At 35.5% G+C, this 18,672-nt stretch overlaps 1 protein-coding gene across 12 annotated transcripts in view; it reads left to right on the top strand.

Moving 5' to 3' along the window:
* LOC143250832 (retroviral integration site protein Fli-1 homolog) overlaps positions 1-18,672 on the top strand; it is a 147,076-nt gene that overhangs the window by 110,700 nt on the left and 17,704 nt on the right. For 10 of the 12 annotated variants that reach the window (XR_013028374.1, XM_076501895.1, XM_076501892.1 and 7 more), the window contains one exon: positions 13,208-13,291. The exons of the other annotated variants lie outside the window; for them this stretch is intronic. Coding sequence is in view for 9 of the 10 variants with exons in the window: in XM_076501895.1 (XP_076358010.1) it covers positions 13,208-13,291 (84 nt within the window). In the remaining variant the exon portion in view is untranslated. The remainder of the gene's footprint in view (positions 1-13,207; positions 13,292-18,672) is intronic. 12 annotated transcript variants of the gene reach the window in all.

Genomic DNA, 18,672 nt, shown 5'->3' with positions numbered 1-18,672 from the left:
CTACGTCTAGTCCTGCGATTTAGAATAATATGAGTGTGTGTTTTCTTATAGCAAAGCCACATACTGAGCCTACCGAGGGGAATCGAACCCCTGATTTTAGTGTTGTAAATCCAGAGACTTACCGCTGTACCAGCGGTGGGCAGAATAATACGCGCAGGTTACTGGAATAAATGTATTAACGGTCCTGTATAAAATACTAATATGATATAGACTAACATGGTAAAACTGAACCCGTCAATTTAGGGGTAATATGTCGTTGACTTTCTGCGTTTCTTTAAGGGTACTATAGGGCTCGTACCTACAATTTTAACGTCATAAACTATTCCTCAATCTTACCAATGGAGTACATTTACGAAAACTCGATTTCATGTATTCTGTGCAAAGAATATAAAATTATTTGAAAAGGAAAATATTTTTTACGCCTTTTCCGTTTTCTTCTATAGAATAGTAATCCTCTCTTTGAGACTTTAGCGGCTAATTAATCTAATGACTTTTTGACCAAACAACTTTAATTACGTTTGAAGCCAGAAAAAGTTGGAGCTTAACATGTCATAAACGTGTCTTAAGAAGTCACGGTTCTATAGTAATTGTTTCATCCAGTTTCATCTCACAAGTTTCATTATGTTGTAATTAGTTCATGCTCGTGTGAGAACTTAACTTCTCTGTTAGGTAGTGGATATTTGCATAATGCTAAGATACGTTTTCCTTTGACTCGCTATATATATAATATATATACATTGACTAACTTGGTAAATATGTCTTTAAGAACTCACATTTCCTGTTAGTAATAATTTACATTGTGCTAGACTGCGGATGGGAAATTCCAAGGCTCAAGAATACGGTAAAGAATATTAGTTACAAAAGTGATGGTAATGAAACCCTTTATTAATTTCAAAACCCTTTCAGTGTCGAGTGGTACTGCCTGCCTGCTTTCTTTCTTTTGAGTAGTTCGAAACAAAGACAACGTTCGATGGTTCAGAGATAAGTTTACGGAATTATAACGCTTAGTCAGGGCTTAGATTCCTCGCGAAGGACAGAATACACATAACCCATTGTGAAACTTTGAGCAAAAAAACAAACAAACAAAGCCCCTCCTCCAAGGGGCATAGCGGTATATCTGCAGATTTACAACAATAGCCTATTGTGTATATTTGTGCATAATTACAAACAACTAACCAATCAAAAGAACGATCGTTATAACTAAACCAAAAGGGCTTTGGCTTGGTGGTTTAACCCGCGCCCACATAAGGCGCTGTTCAAATTGAAATTCTAATTTGTATTTGTACTTATTACACACATACAAGCTCATGCGATTTTGTTTCATATTTTAATTCTCTTATTATTATATGATAACATCTGTCCATGTGTCCTTTTTTTTTTCAATGCTGTTGTGTTATATTCTTCTCACCACTGGATTTCGCTGTATACTGGAAAAATTGAAAACAAAGAAATTAAAACTACTTATTACTACGTGCAATTTTTAGAAGTGTACTTTTCCATAGGAAGTGAGGATTCGAATAGTGTCCTCCCATCTATTTATTTATTTATATCAGTAAAGAAAAACTCACTTTGACAACAGTAACTGAATGATCTTACAGCAATTTCCGTTTAAAAACTCCTACAGTTATATGTATTTTCCGTATAATAATTTTTGGAGTGTATGAAATACACCTCCTTTCTTTTACCTAACAAACGTCAGTTAGGCCTAACCGTTTAAAAATACACAGTTTGCGCATTAACAGCTGATACCATTTCGGATCTAACAACGTATCCATGTGCCGCTGCTGTGGGTGTTTAAACATGACCATGTAGGCAGTTAAGGCTCCTGAAGATTCATAAGTTACTGTTAGATACGTGAAAATGTTATATTTGAATATTCTATTAACGAATATGCTTTTTGTAACGCGTTTTTTACGTTGTTCTTAACGTGTTACTTTTGATATAAACGAGTAACGTTCGTTAAATGGACTAGACTTTCCAGGCCTGTGAAAAAACGCTCATCTTTATAAAGTAAAATGAAAGACAAAAGCAAGGCAGGTAGTGTAATTAGGTAGGTGATTTTCAGCTAATTTCATTGACGATGTTCGAAGTGAGACTGAAAGTCCATTGTGATATCTTCCATTTGATGGCGGACTGCTGGTTAGATATTTTTTCCCCCTGCCGATTCGTTGTTTTAGTGAACAAATGCAATTTCCGATTGCTCATAGTTCGACTCTCCCTTTTTTAATATATCTCCCAGAAGCTCATGTGGGTCGAGTCGTTCGTTCCCTTTGTACTCTTAATTGGATCTAAACTATTCATTATTTGGAATCTGTCTGAATTTGCTTGTAGCCATTCATAAGTCTGTTTAATAAGCAAATTCGTGAAAAAGTGTTTTATAAACGATTACGTATCGCTGCTGAAAATGTTATCAGATGTTGAGACGACGGTCTCTCAGATGTTTGCGACTATAAAAACAATAGAAAACATATGTAATTCTGCATTAAGTTTTTCTTGATGTAATTACAGCCAATCTACTTTAAAACTTTTGCAACTCAAATTTCCTTCAAACAATAACTCTTCAATATGCTGATATTCACTTATGAAAATACGGTAATGAAACGTGTATAACGTTTAAAACGTAAGATTTTCAAAGGGAAAAAGGATTTGTTTGTTTTGAATTTCGCACAAAGCTACTCGAGGGCTATCTGTGCTAGCCGTCCCTAATTTAGCAGTGTAAGACTAGAGGGAAGGCAACTGGTCATCACCACCGCCAACTCCTGAGCTACTCTTTTACCAAAGAATAGTGGGATTGACCGTCACATTATAACGCCCACACGCTGAAAGGGCGAGCATGTTTGGTGTGATCGAGATTCGAACCCGCGACCCTCGGATGATGAGTCGAACGCCTTAACACGCTTGGCCATGCCGGGCCAACGGAAAAAAGGAAGTAAAAAAAACGTCAATATTTCTTTTTATAAACACCATCGCTTATTCTAAATTTAAAACGAAGTTAACGTTTCTGACATTCTACATCTGTGCCGTGAGCAATGTTTTATTTGGAACAGCTGAATGCTCTCGGAATATGCTTTATTTAAGACACCCAAAAAACAGATACACCGCTGAATAAGGATGTATTAATATTCAGGTTTACAACAATTATAACGTGAGCTATGAATATCTTTCGGAATCCCCATCTAAATGGCCCGGCATGACCGAGCGCGTAAGGCGTGCGACTCGTAATCCGAGGGTCGCGGGTTCGCGCCCGCGTCGCGCTAAACATGCTCGCCCTCCCAGCCGTGGGGGTGTATAATGTGACAGTCAATTCCACTATTCGTTGGTAAAAGAGTTGGCGGTTGGTGGTGATGACTAGCTGCCTTCCCTCTATTCTTACACTGCTAAATTAGGGACGGCTAGCACAGATAGCCCTCGAGTAGCTTTGTGCGAAATTACAAAACAAACAAACAAACAAAACCCCATCTAAATACATTTCGACAGGAGGTAGTATATCTCCGGTTTTCAAGCTGTCGAGTCACGTGTATTGAAAAGGGCGGGAGTTCAAGTTTTAGTACAAAGTGCGTGTTACCCACTATGAGGAAAAGGTCAAAAGTGAACCTCACTCCTCTCTAAAGGTTTCGACTTAAAAAATCGGCCCGGATTGATTGAATGATTGATTATCCAGTATTGTGACGTCCTTATTAAATAAATTTAAATCTTGTTAAAACGCCTTCTAGATTTTGAAGATATTGGTTTTTAACAGTTTTGCCGTACAAGACTGAGTTATTTGTTAGCTATGTCGTGTTAATGAGTTTATCAAAACGCATTACAACGATGTTCCTCTATAATAAGTGCTGTACATTAAGTTTGTTTAATTTGTTTGTTTTGTAATTTCGCACAAGGCTATACGAGGGCTGTCTGCGCTATCCGTTCCTAATTTTGCAGTGTAAGACTAGAGAAAAGGCAGCTAGTCATCACCACCCACTGCCAACTCTTGGGCTACTCTTTTACCAACGAATTTTACCGTCACATTATAACGCTTCCACGGTTAAAGGGCGAGCATGTTTGGTGTGACAGAGACCTGAACCCGCGACCCTCGGATTACGAGTCGATTGCCTTAACCACCTGGCCGTGCCAGGCCTTTACTTGAAGTATCGTGAAATGAGAGATACTCTCGAAACACTGACTGTATACTCAGGATGAAAGTGCTGTAACCTAACAGTAGGTTTATTTAGCTATTTCAGCACATATTCTTCTGTTTTCTAAGCTTGTTTGCAGCCGTTGTTCTGTTAAAAGATGGATGAAAGTTATTTTCTAGATTTGCCTCCCGTTGTCTTATTAGAAAACGGCCGAAATAAATTTCTTAACGCCTGCTTAATATAGTCTTGTTAGAAGATAGATGAAATTCATTTTCTACGTTTAACCCCGTCGTCTTGTAAGAAGATACTTGAAATATATTTTCTATACTTGTCTCCTATCGTTTGCGATTCTATCGTCTGAGATTCTCTGTTTTAACGTTAGAATTAAAAATTGTTTATGTATCACATTACTTGTGAGCTCATGACTTTGATAGTTAAAGGTTTCATCCCAGACAACTTTGCTGCTGTGGTCCCCTGTGTGTTTTATTCAGAAGTTGAGTGATTTCGTCCAAATTTTTTTAGCCAGTTCCTTATGCAATGCGTTCTTGCTATATGTTGCAATGTGTAGTCGCTCCCCGTTAGCGCAGTGACAGGTCTAAGGGCTTATAATGTTAAAATTCTTGGCACAGTACACATAGCAAATTTTTTACTTTGTACTTAAGAACAAACAGACAAACAATATGCAGAGATACAAGTATAAAATGAAGTCAGGATTTGTGTGTTAAAAGTTATATATTTTTTTACATTAAACACCTTCAGATGATCTAGAGTCCTTTGGGTGCCACCTTTATATTATTTGAGATATGGATTCAAGTTATCTTCTTTTTCTTTCTGAATAGCTTGTTACCTTATTGGGGTATATTATCCTGGTTACCAGTGAAGGAAGGGTACAACGTTTTAATTAAATGAATTCGCATACCTCCAGGAACAGGTTAGGGTTAACAAGGACTGGAATATAGGATGTAATTTGTTTGTTTGTATTTGTTCATCGGTTTTAAGTTTTGATTTTCACCACTCCTTTGTAACACCTTTAACATTCATATTACTGACTTATTTTGATACTGTTTAGTACAAGTGTTACAACACTAGGTGTAAATAACTGACCAAAATAACCACGTAAAATATGTCAGAAAACACCTTCAGAATAATTCGTAGAATTAATCGACAATGATTATATTTTTATTTAATCTTTCTTTTGGTACCTGTACGTTATTAGGAAAATTCCATAACCTATGCAGTAATGGACCCAGAAAAAGAAATTGGTGCATAAATAGCTATGAAAAGGCCCGGCATGGCCAGGTGGTTAGGAGTTTTGACACGTAAGCCGAGGGCCGTGGGTTCGAATTACCGTCACACCAAATATGCTTGCCCTTTTAGCTGTGGGGGTGTTATATGTGATGGTCAATCACACTATTCGTTGGTAAAAGAGTAGCCAAAAAAGTTGGCGGTGGGTGATGATGACTAGCTGTCTTCCCTTTAGTCTAACAATGCTATATAAATTAGGTACGACTAGCGCAGATAGTCCTCGTGTAGCTATGTGCGAAATTCAAAAAAATAAATAAACAAACAAAACTTCGAAATATGTGTATTTAAAAGTCCGTGGATCAGGCTTCATTGGTAGTTTTAGGGTTGAATATTTTGAATGAAGCATTTAGCTAAGAAAATAATAATATTTATTCTATATTAAAACCTTTTGAGACAGACGGTCCTCGAGTAAAGTTCTAAGCAAAATAACGTTGTCGTTAGGTCTATGTTTTACTTCGAACAACAAATTCGTTTGTTCGTAATTCGCCATCTGTCGACACATTTTTTAATTACTATCATATTAATATTATTGTTAGGCTTCCGATAAACTGCTTTACTCAAATTAGTTTCATTGAATGTTGTTTGTTCTTCATAAACTGACGTTTCGTTTTTTAAACAAATATAGCCAGCATGGACGTTGCAAGGGGTGTAGGTTTTTGAGATGGATGAAGTTTCGATCATTTGTCTCTGAAACGTCCACATCCATAAGCATAAAGATATCTCTAGTTATTAAGTACAACGAATTTGAACGTTGAGTCATAAATAATACTGTTATTTACTCATATTTAATGGATAGAATTAAGCTTTTAGTAACCTGATAGTGTGTGTGTCCCTTGTCCTCTCAGCTTCTCTCAAGAACTTGCAGAAATATTCATAATTCTCTTGCGATATGACGCAAGATAAAAACGTAAGCAATCTTTTCAACAAACAGTGAAATAGAAGAATAATATGTGAACATTGAAAAAACAAACTCTCTGTATAAACTAACTTCGAAATCGAAGAAGATATAGAAAAAATACCCAGCTATCTTGATGACGGGAAATCTATACAACAGACAGAAACACTTACAATGGCGTCTTGTCATATATTTCATTTCTATTGTCTTTTTTCTTAATAGGAAATACCGTTATGTTCGGTATCGCTGAAGTGCTTTGTTTAAATTACATGTTAACATGTTATGTGAATCACAATATTATAAACAACAATGAACTAAGTCAGATTGGAATTAAGTCACATTGTGCGTAGAGTACCTTGGTGTCTTAACAATTAGCTTACAGTACTTAAAAACGCTTAAATCCAAGGTTTTATTCTTACACCATTGTGTGGCTATGCGTTAACAAAACAGAGTGACAGTCACAGTAAGCGTACTTGTTTTTTGACCACTGTTACGTTAACCTTCTTATTTTTTAAAACATCATTTAACTGGCGACCATCTTAATTAGAATGTTACTTGCCAGGCTATATGTATCGCACGTCCTAACCCGGCTCACAATATTGTGCGAATAAATCGGTGCAAAGCTTTCATTTCAGAATTTCATGCAAAGCTACATACATTAAAGGCTATCCGCGCACAGCCGTCCCTACTGTTTAATTGTTAGGTTAAAGGGAACCTAAGCTTGTCAGCAGCACCAACCGCCAACGTTTGCGCTACTACTGTCTGATTAGCAGAGGGATTTGATGTTGTTATTATTTCACATCTACGGCCTCAAAGCGCAGAGCAAGTTCTTTCAGCAACGGGTTCATAATCTGGACTCGCTGGACCCAGTATGAAATTACAAGTATGTAAAAAATGGAACGTTTAAGTTAAATGGATACACTGCCATATTTCGTCATAATTCATTACAGTACGACGAAGGCACTGAGCCATTGATAGATGACGTAATTTCTTTATGTTTGGAACTAAGCACAAAGCTACACAATGAGCTATCTGTGCTCTGCCCACCACAGGTATCGAAACCTGGTTTTCAGCGGTGCGAGTTCGTAGACATACTGCTCGGGGACAATTTGTTTATGCATGGAGTTTGCTAATTAACCATGCGTACAATCGGACCATGAGTAGACATGTTCAGCGCCACCTGCTTGTGTAATGGAATAATATCACTTAGTGGAAGGCTCTCCAAAGTTGATATGACTTATTAATTGGTCTTAATAAAATCCTATTAATATTTGACCAATATTTTTTGTTGTTGTTATTAATTTTGCTACGATGTTATTTGCAGCTAAGCCATTGAAAAGTCGAAGGTCAGATTCATAAATACTGTACAATACTATCACCATTTTGCACATGCGAAAATTATGAAACTTTCCAGCAGTTAAAACAACCAACTTTAATTATGTGAACGTACAAGTCATTGATTATTTCTATACAAAAGTAAGTATATATTTCATAGTTTCATGTATCGTTTACAAAATATTTTAATAATTATCACTGTTAACGTGTACACGTAGCTTTTGATGTGAGATTCAGGTCTAGCTTAGTGTTGTTATTTTATTTTTGCTGGATTATGATTCAAAGGGGTCTAAGGTTCGTACCACGATTTTGTGAACAATTAGCCCACTTTAAACATTTGGTTCTTTAGGGAAGTGAAAGTTTCGATGTAAAATATTTGTGGTCAGCAGGTGTTCCTGGTCAGTAACTCAAATTTAAAAACAGCTCCTCAACTGTAGTGAGCTCTGACCTGGCCATTTAGCTAATGTGTTCTATAAGTTGCCTCACAAGTTGCAAAAAACAAACAAACAACAAACAAAAAAAAAATCTTGATGTGGGTTTTAGTTGCACTGTAGCTTACAAAATGTAGACTTCAAGATCTGGCAAATGGATATGTTTGCATCAATTTCAGTCATCTGGATCACAGTCAATTATTGTTCTCCTTCGTGTAAACATCAGCCATACAAATCTTAGGTCTGCTTGTTTTAACACCATTCACTACAGGTGTAGCTCATATATTATAACATATTTAGTAATTTTTATGTTGTACATCTCAGAAGACTGGATGCAAAGAACTGGCTTCAAATACGTCATCTTCCATGTTAAACACCCAGGAAGTGATTGCTGTTTACACAGAGGTATTAATTGTAATAATAATTGGGATCCCCTGGTGAGACAGCTGTAAGTTTATTGGATTACAATGTTAAAATTTGGGGGTCGATTCCCCGAGATGTACGCAGCAAATAGTCAAATGTGGTTTTGTTGTAAAACAGAAAAGCGATATTAGTGTTATTTTTGTGTGACTTTAATTTCACTAAGAACTTTATAACCAGAAAAATCATAGACCCACAAGCTATTTTGCACATAATTAGTTATAAAATACGTTTATAAAGCCAATGGGTCCCATCGCTAGTTCCAGGGTTAATATATTGTTAAGTATTACGATTTATCTGTGGTGAACCTCCAGTTTATTATGTTACTTACTACACTTTGAAATAACCTGAAACTAAGTGAAATTGTAATTTAAATATAGGAGTTAATTTAATGCTGAAATGAATCACATTTATATTTGCCAACGAGATTGAAACAGAAATTTTCCTTCTTAATACTGATATATTTTAATATGCAAATAATAATACAATATATAATTGTGGTTGTTACGAAAAATGATTTATATACAAAATTTTAAAACATACAAACAATACTAAGTCTTCTATGTGGCCTGGAACTGGATATTTTATCAACGTTTCACAATGAGCGAATTAATTTCGAATTGATATAAGTAGTACATAGTTAGCAGGACGGCTAGCTCGCTCTTTGCTGATCACACGTGAATTTTTCACTGCTGAAGTTATATAATGTATTCATAAAAATACTAGCGTCAGATGTTAATCAACTGAAGTTAAATTGTTGTAATGTTCGAAATCTATAAACGTTCCTCGTAAAATGTCTGTAGTTTCCCGATTAATAAACGTTAATCACAGTTATAGCTTCTGAGATTTATAGTAAACCAACTGTAGCAAACCAACAATATATTCTGCCTCTTCGCGTTGTGTTGTTTATAAGCTTGAGAAAAGAATTTCTAGAAATTTCAGCTGAGGCAGCAATACTATCAATCATTAGTATTTTACATACACACATACTACATTGTTGATTCTTACACTCGAGAATTTTCTATAATTTTAGTGAATAGGTAGGAATTTCGTAATACAGATCTAAACATATATTAAACTATATCAAATATTGATATTAAAATAAATACACAACGTAAATTCGTCATAATATACACTAATTTCTGGCCTTATTTATACACATTGAATTATTTCAGTGACGTAGTGGCGGTGATGATTTTTTTTGTTTCTCTGTAGTAAAGCACAAAATCTTTCAAGAAGCTGTTTTGATTCACAATTTTGTTGAAAAATGCAGCAGGTACAAATGACGACATCACAAAACTTTAATTTTTCAAACCAGAAATAACATCTGTTCCATTAGAGTTAAAGCTATTCTTTTCAAAGTTAATAGTGAACAGAACACTATTAATGAATTTGTGTGACTATATTACCAACAAGTTCAAAACCGAACTTTTACTATTATACAATAATTAACTATTTAAATATCATCTACCTTTTAAATATTCAAATTACTGTAGTTTTTTTCATTTTATATCTTTTACCATACAAAAGCAGATTTTGAATCCTTTAAATCCAAACAAAATAAAATTACATTCCTAAAACAAATAAAATAACTGACTGGCAGGTATAAGATTACAGTTTATATATATATATTAAGACTTTAGTTGCAATATTTCTTTTAACTTACGAGCTGTAAAGGCCGGGCAAGAACAAGTGGTTAAGGCACTCGACTCGTAATCTGAGGGTCGCGGGTTCGAATCTCTGTCACATCAAACATGCTCGCCCTTTCAGTCATGGGGGCGTTATAATGTGACGGTCAATTCCACTATTCGTTGGTAAAAGAGTAGCCCAAGAGTTGGCGGTGGGTGGTGATGATTAGCTGCCTTCCCTTTAGTCTTACACTGCTAAATTAGGGACGCCTAGCACAGATAGCCCTCGAGTAGCTTTGCGGGAAATAAAAACAAACAAACAAACGAGGTGTAAGCTGCTTTTTTCAGCACTTCGGGATATGCATGTTTTGGGTTCTGCTTTCATTTTCAATGCAAATGACCCAGCGGTGTGCAACAGGAGAAAACTCGACCAAGTTTCAGTTCACAGAAGTGTATACGTTCTCCTACACTTAACTGAAGTGTATACGTTCTCCTACACTTAACTTAAGTGTATACGTTCTCCTACACTTTTCATCACATATGTCAACCTTATTCACACCACGTTCTACACTCTAAATTCTACGTTTTGTTTACACTTTAAATAATTAAATTGTTTTTTTTTATTCTAGCCTCATGGAACAAAAATTTCTTTGTGCGCAAACCTTCAATAGATGAAGTCAACTGATCCGACGAAAGAGTGTTAAATAATTATGCTGAAAACACTTCTGTTTGAGTACAGCACGTCACTTCACTCGTTTAAGTGACTTGTTACTTCACAGGTTTCAGTTGTGGTTAAATAAGTCATTTAACTTTGGTTTCATTTTAATTTTTTAAATAGTTGATTTTGTTAAAGTTGTTGTTTCATCGCTTCGTCTTAAAGTACCAGACTCAAAATATTTAACATGCTAGAAAATCCTAGTCCACAGAGGTTTAAAATGTGCTAAAAAAGGTTTGTTTGTTCTTAGTGCAAAGCTATAAAAAACGATGTACACGCTGCATCCTAACCAGAATGGAATCCTGAAATATAACATTATAATCTCTGGACGTTTACAGCCCGGCATGACCAAGCGTGTTAAGGCGTGCGACTCATAATCTGAGGGTCGCGGGTTCGCATCGCCGTCGCGCCAAACATGCTCGCCCTTTCAGTCATGGGGGCGTTATAATGTGACGGTCAATCCCACTATTCGTTGGTAAAAGAGTAGCCCAAGAGTTGGCGGTGGGTGGTGATAACTAGCTGTCTTCCCTCTAGTCTTACACTGCAAAATTAGGGACGCCTAGCACAGATAGCCCTCGAGTAGCTTTGTGAGAAATTCAAAAACAAACAAAAACAAACTCTGCACGTTCCCGCCGATCTACTGTGGGAACTATTAAAAATTAAAGACATCCTATTCAAATCTCAAACATATTTCTTTGTAATGACATTTTGAGTTAACTTAAAAAAAAAAAAAATCTGTCAGTGTGCCGGACACTAGGGCTATGGCTGTGTTATAAGAATAACGATCAGATCCCACTTTTCTGTCTGATAAGAATAGTTTAAATGTTGACAGCAGTGTGGTGCTGATTTAGTTGTCTTGCTTCTAGTATATCGCTTTAAAATTAGAAACTGCTAGCACAGGCAGCCATCGTATAGCTTTGCCTGAAATTCAACAAAAATAAGCAAATCCATAAAGACTGCTAGTTTATCATCACAATCCGTGGCTCTTAGAGGTAACCTATAGTAAAGATAAAAGTATAGAATTATATGGGAAGTACTAACGTCCTGATTGTACCTGTGCAGCAAGCCTACTGGCGTATAGCACTTTATAATAAGAAAATGGTGTAGACAGTTATGTAACGACTCGGCAGTAGGCTAACCAGACACCGCTAAGGCCATAATGACTTCGATAAATTATATACAAGTAAAGATCATTTTGTTCTCGGTGAGAAACGACTCACGGAAAGCTTAGAACACATTTTAATAGCAAATGTTGAACAAGCTACGGTGTTGTGCGTGAGCCATACGTCTGAGTAGATAAGAAGGCTTTGAACAAAAACCATCCTAGCACGACTGTTAGACTTTAATGGGTTTTCATCGGAAGCAGAAAGCAGTAGTTTACTATTATATACTAGCGTAAAAAGTGCTTTAACCTTATGTACTGAGTAAATATTACATACATGTAAAAAACAAATTCACATAAACCACCTTCCTTAAGCCGTTCTCTTTCTATCAATCTATCCATCATTTTCACTGTGTGTGTGCGCCTATCTTTAAAAACCTACAAGGGAGCTAAAAACATATATCTTATTTGTAATTTATAACAACTTCAGAAGGTCTAACTGAACAATCTCCGGTGTTTCAGCGGAAAGTTTACGCAACGTCAGGGGCTCCATTCCCCGCGGTGGACAGAGCACCCATGGCTCATTGTGTAGCTTTGCGCTGAAAAAAAACAACCTTCTCACTAAGTTCAGGGAACTTGTTATTCTAACTTTATTTTGATTAATTAATATCTTCTAGATGTATACAATATTATTACGTCCTTAACTGGGGAAGCATTATGTATTGTATAACGATATTGTTTTTGTTACTCTTCTAAGCATGTAGATGACGAAACAGTGACGTAACTACAAAACTACCCTTTCAGTATCCAAAAATAATTGGGCCCATACATTTATTTCCTTATAATTGTACTTACGATTCAGGTCTCCTTTGGGATCCTCATCTCCAGTAATTTCAGGAGAACACCTACGCATACATTTCTGAAGAAGTCACAAGTACTTAGCAAAAAAATGTATTAATTTCAAATGAACATTATCGTTAAAGAGTCAGTCAAGCAACGTCCTGAATTTAAAATAATTGTTTGAAGTTTCTAGATTCTACTTACGATTATTGTTGAAATTAGTTTGGAATTATTTTGATAAAAGCAGCACAAAAAGTGTATTTTTTTCGAAATATAGTGAATTTTAGACAATAGCTGTAGCGAGGTTGGTGGTTAATATAAAGTATTCGATCTATATTTTAAAATCACATATTGAAGTCAATGTCACGCTCTTAGAGCAGATATTTGGAATGTTAGCTACATCATCTATGGTATCTTTTAGGTTACCATCACAACGCTCTCCCTGGTATGACAAAACCTTCTAGTCTTGAAGCTCACACTCACCCACATCTGCGGAACATGCAAGGTACGTTATGTTTTATAAGTACCACACTTACATACAAGGTACCTTATGTTTTATAAGTATCACATCTACATACAAGGTACCTTATGTTTTATAAGTATCACATCTACATACAAGGTTCCTTATGTTTTATAAGTATCACACTTACATAAAAAGTACCTTATGTTTTATAAGTATCACACTTACATAAAAAGTACCTTATGTTTTATAAGTATCATACCTACATACAAGGTACCTTATGTTTTATAAGTATCACACTTACATAAAAAGTACCTTATGTTTTATAAGTATCATACCTACATACAAGGTACCTTATGTTTTATAAGTATCATACAAGGTACCTTATGTTTTATAAGTATCACACTTACATACAAGGTTCGTTATGTTTTATAAGTATCACACTTATATGCAAGGTACGTTATGTTTGAACTGCAATTCAGGAAATATTACACAACCTGAAAACAAACAGATCTATGAAGAAATGAAATATATTTTCTGGTTTAAGATAAGTGAAAATTCACTTATTACTTCATTGTATAATTTTGAATTATCGAAAGGATTAAATTCATAAAGTTTACTTACTTTACCATCATAAATATATTAAAATATTTAGATATCAATTTAACAGAGCGAAATTTTGTTTGCGGTTAAAAAAATCATGATCTTGAAAATCATCGTATGTGAAACTATATTATCAGATGGAGTTCAATTACGAAGCTAAAGTATCAAGTATATAGAAAATTATATTTTAGAACAATCAGTTTTTCAATAGTTTTAAGTAGTGGAATACATATTTTATTTCGGGACAGACGTTCTTATCCTACTCTGTGTGAATTCTCCAGTGCCTCAGCCTGAGGGCTTATAAAGCTAAAAAATATGGTTTTGATACTCACGGTGGGTACAGAATATATAATCAAAAGGTAGCTTTGTAATTCTCAACAATCAAACGAATGAAAAAACACTCAACGTATTATAAGGCGTTACAATAAACGAAGAGATGTGACTGAATAACTTGTTTTCCTGGAAGTCTTTAACATAATTTAATATCGATCAGAAGTCTGTTTTCTTTGCCGATAGTGTAAACTTCCATAAGTTAGTTCTCGAAGTACGATAAAAGAAAATAACTGAAAAGGTAAAAATCTCATAGTTTTTTTTCAAGCCAAGTGGAGTTCAATTCTTCAGGTTAAGACCATGCCGAGCAAGTTTAAGTTATTCGTATGTAGTTTGAGAATGCTCTAAAAAAACCTAATTCTTATTTCATAAATATTCGTTTTCAAAATGCTTCCCAATGGAACTATGGTATATCAGCGAATTTACAACGTTAGATACCGCGATTCGATACCCGCGATTGGCAGAGCACAGATTGCCCGTTGTGTAGCTTTGTGCTTAAACTACAAACAAACACTTCCAAAGTAATGGCTGGAAATTGTTCCACAAAAAACACACCCTATAATTAACTTACGTGCCTTATAAATTATTGAAAATGATTTATAGGCGTTGTTAGTTTTACATCGCAATGTATACTAGTTTTCTGACTTTGAAAATAAACCTATTAAACTGATCACTCGGCCTCACACAGCTGACTAGTGGTGAACTAGCTTAAGTGTGTGTGTTTTTTGTATAGCAAAGCCACAAAGGGCTATCTGCTCAGCCCACCGAGGGGAATCGAACCCCTGATTTTAGCATTGTAAATCCGGAGACATACCGCTGTACTAGCGGGGAGTGAACTAGCTTAAGAAAAGTAAATATAATTTTTTTCTCGTCCTGGGTCTGACGATACCTAGCGATTAACGTGCTCGAACTGTTTAATTCTACAGTTCATGGTTTGATTTTCGTTCCCTTCATTTTGTGGCAGTGATGGCGCTATAAAAATGAATATTTTATTCCAGTCACATGAGAGTAGTCCAAGAGTTAGCGGTGGGTGTTTTTGAATAGCTGCCTTCTCTTTATGACAAAAATTAAAAATTGGGGACAGTTATGCACAGTAGTTTTTCGAAAACATATACATGACAGAGTTTCCTCATCCAGTTTCCACAAATTTTGAATTTGACCAAGGTTGTCAGTTTACAGACCATAATCAAAGTATGTGTTCGCATATCAAGTACCGATTGTAAACGTTCTATTTCACCGCGAAACTTGATGCAATAAAAATCTACTATTAACGTAAATCATTAATTTTTTGATGAAGGTTCGTAATTGGTTTGCGCTATGCAATTTCTTTCTCTGCCAATATTTATACCTAAGCCTATTATTAGAATTCAGGAATGTACATGGGCCCTCAGAGTACTAATTTGAAACACGCAGGCGCACAGAAGTGGATGAACACATTCTTCGGTTTTTCTCACTTTGTGAAAACAAAGCGTTTGTCAGTGTTCACGTCACTGTGAAGAAGTTCCTTCTGTATTAGTGCTGCATTTATCATTACTAGTTTTTTTTTCTTGTTATTCAACAAAAAACCTTTCTAAAGTAAGGAACAATAGATCTGCTAAAATTAATTAAAAAGCATATCTTTTACTCGTTGAAGGTAATTTCTCCGAGGCTATCACGTTTAAATATTTTTGGGTTTTTTTCAGTATGACACTATGGCTATACTAAAAGATTAGTTCTTCTACCATATTCATGACTTCATTTTTAAACTTTTCTTGAACGGAAATTGCACCATTAACAGTTGAATTGGTATTTTATTCATCGGAGACCACAGAAAATGCATGTACCTTCAGTACGTTACCAGCCAAGCATCACGATAGGCTATGCACCACTTCCATGTAAGTCGGGTATAAAAACGATCGAGGTCTCTCGTCAATTCAAATAGAAGGCAGTCAATTGTTATGTGATACGTAGTAAGTAGTAAGACGTAACCTGGCGCACATCTCAAAAATTGTTATTTTTATTTTTGTTAAGCAACGTTGATAATTACGACTCAAATAATCAGTCTTGGTTTTACGTCATGAATACAATAACTTTAACGCAAATTCTTCCAGCTACCATTCTATAAGTAAGTCTTTCTGTTTATACAGTTATGTCTCTGGTCTTTTCAATGGTAGAAGTCGAAGATGCTATTTTTAAATATCTTCTGTTAAGATGAATTTGTTGGCATCTTTCGCGTTTTGATGTTGTGCGTTAAATGAAACTGTAAGTAACTACAGTCAAACGAACTCGATGTTACAGAAGTTTCAGTGAGGAATAAAACTGGTTGTTCTGAAAGAAGGTGAGGACAGGTTCTGCCTAGAAAACGTCATGGTACTTTTAGTAATAACTTATTGGAGTTGTTATGTTTATATCAGTAGAGCTGAGAAGAGATAATTATGAAATTTGGTGCTATGGACCATCAGGTGTGAATGTAGTGACATGACATGTGGTTCTACCACTGGAACTTTGGACGAGGTTCTGGCAGTATAACATTGGACATGGTTTTACTTGTGAAACTGCAGTCATGGTTCTGGTGGGGTAACATTGAACGTGGTTTTACTAGTGAAACTACAGCTATGGTTGTGGTTTTGTAATATTGAACGTGGTGCTACTAGTGGAACTGAAGATATGGTTCTGGCGGTGTAACATTGAACGTGGTTTTATTAGTGGAACTGCAGGCATGGTTCTGGTGGTGTAATATTGAACGTGGTTTTATTAGTGGGACTTCAGGCATGGTTCTGGAGATGTAACATTGAACGTGGTTTTATTAGTGGAACTGCAGGCATCGTTCTGGTGGTGTAACATTAAACGTGGTTTTAATAGTGGAACTGCAGACATGGTTCTGCTGGTGTAACATTGAACGTGGTGCTACTAGTTGAACTGAAGACATGGTTCTGGTGATACAACATTGACCATGGTTCTCTTACCCAAACATGTAGTCTAATATTGCTGATGAAGTAACACACGTTAGTTGTTTGTTCGTTAAAAGTCAACTGTCTTTTCATCCAAGTCTTGATTTAGATGTGCTTCAGTATACAATAAATAATGTTATTCAGAATATTGTTATTCGCAGTCGCTTGTACACAGGATTATGCATAAGTGACTAAATGGGTCGAAACCACTGAATGTATTTTATATACAACCAAGACACTATACAAGTCAAAATAACAATACAGTTGTTACAAGGAACACGCTGGTTAATAGAATCATAAGGACCTAACGAATCGTGAAATGCTCTTTACTCACCACGGAAACTGAAATGTCAGTATTCATGCAGTAAGTACCATCCAGGCTCGCCCTCAGTGGACAACAAAGGCAACAGACAGTCTAAGACTAGCTTACGTCAGTAAATTCCAGTTGTTTCATGACTAACGAAAGGAGGTCCACAAGAAGCTTAGTTCTCAGTCACTTTCCACTTTACTGCCTCTGAAGGGAAGACTCTTTACTGAAAGAATAAGTGAACAAGAGGTCTTTGAAAAGTATCTTTTCTACGTATTCCGTTTTCCGTTGTCAAATACTTGTCCATATATATACAACATATTGAACACAAACAACATTTCAATGTGGATAACATTAATAAACCGAATTAATGAGCTGTTGTTTTCGTCAAACGTTTTTAGGTCATTGAGAAGAATCCTTGGTTCTCAGTTTCATTTCACAACTCGAAATGAGCACACCACAAACAGCCCATTGTGGAGTTGTGTACTTAATAACAAATCTTTAATTCATAGTGTTTTTAGTTATTTCTTTTCATGCGTTCGACATGAAACTGTAGAATTCTTTTAAATGTCTGGTAACAAGCATTAACAACTTAAAATAAAAACGCTTGAAGAAAACTGATATTCCATCAGGATGTGAAGAGTCTAAAAAAATGAGTGGCTACCAACATAGGCATTTGGTTAAGAAAGTGGGGGACCATGCGTATTCTCTCCCATTGGATTGCATAAAAAGGGAATACCTGATACTTTGGTAATTAATGTATGAAATTAAAATGCAGCTTAATTATAGGAAGTGTATCAGTAGACTGAGTTAGGGTAAAAATATGATTTAGAAAATATTTGCCACGACTTGATCGAAAGTATTTTTTTTTATAGTTGTCATCATTTAACTGTTGGTCTGAGAAATATTTGAGTGGAAAAGAAAATATGTCCGACGAGAATAGCTAATTACTTTTATAACTCTTTTAATAACAATGAGAATATTAACTGTAATTTCCCGCCTCACAATCTGTGCGGCTTGTTTTTACTTTTCTTTACATATTTACTTTGATACATAATTCTTGACAATTACTAAATTTTTCGTCTTGGAAACCTGTTTTAACTTCTGCATTTTCCTGAAATGTGTTTATAAGTTTATTTTTATTTTGTTTCGAGTTACTGAGAGTTAATCTTGCTTTGTAAGAATAAAGATTCTGGTGCGTGCTGTCCTCTGAAGTTGGATTTTTTTTTCTTCCAACATCAACTGTATTCAACCTG

Source organism: Tachypleus tridentatus, chromosome 5 (genome assembly GCF_004210375.1).
Source record: "Tachypleus tridentatus isolate NWPU-2018 chromosome 5, ASM421037v1, whole genome shotgun sequence".
NCBI lineage: Eukaryota > Metazoa > Arthropoda > Merostomata > Xiphosura > Limulidae > Tachypleus > Tachypleus tridentatus.
This window is presented reverse-complemented; position numbering and strand designations above follow the sequence as displayed.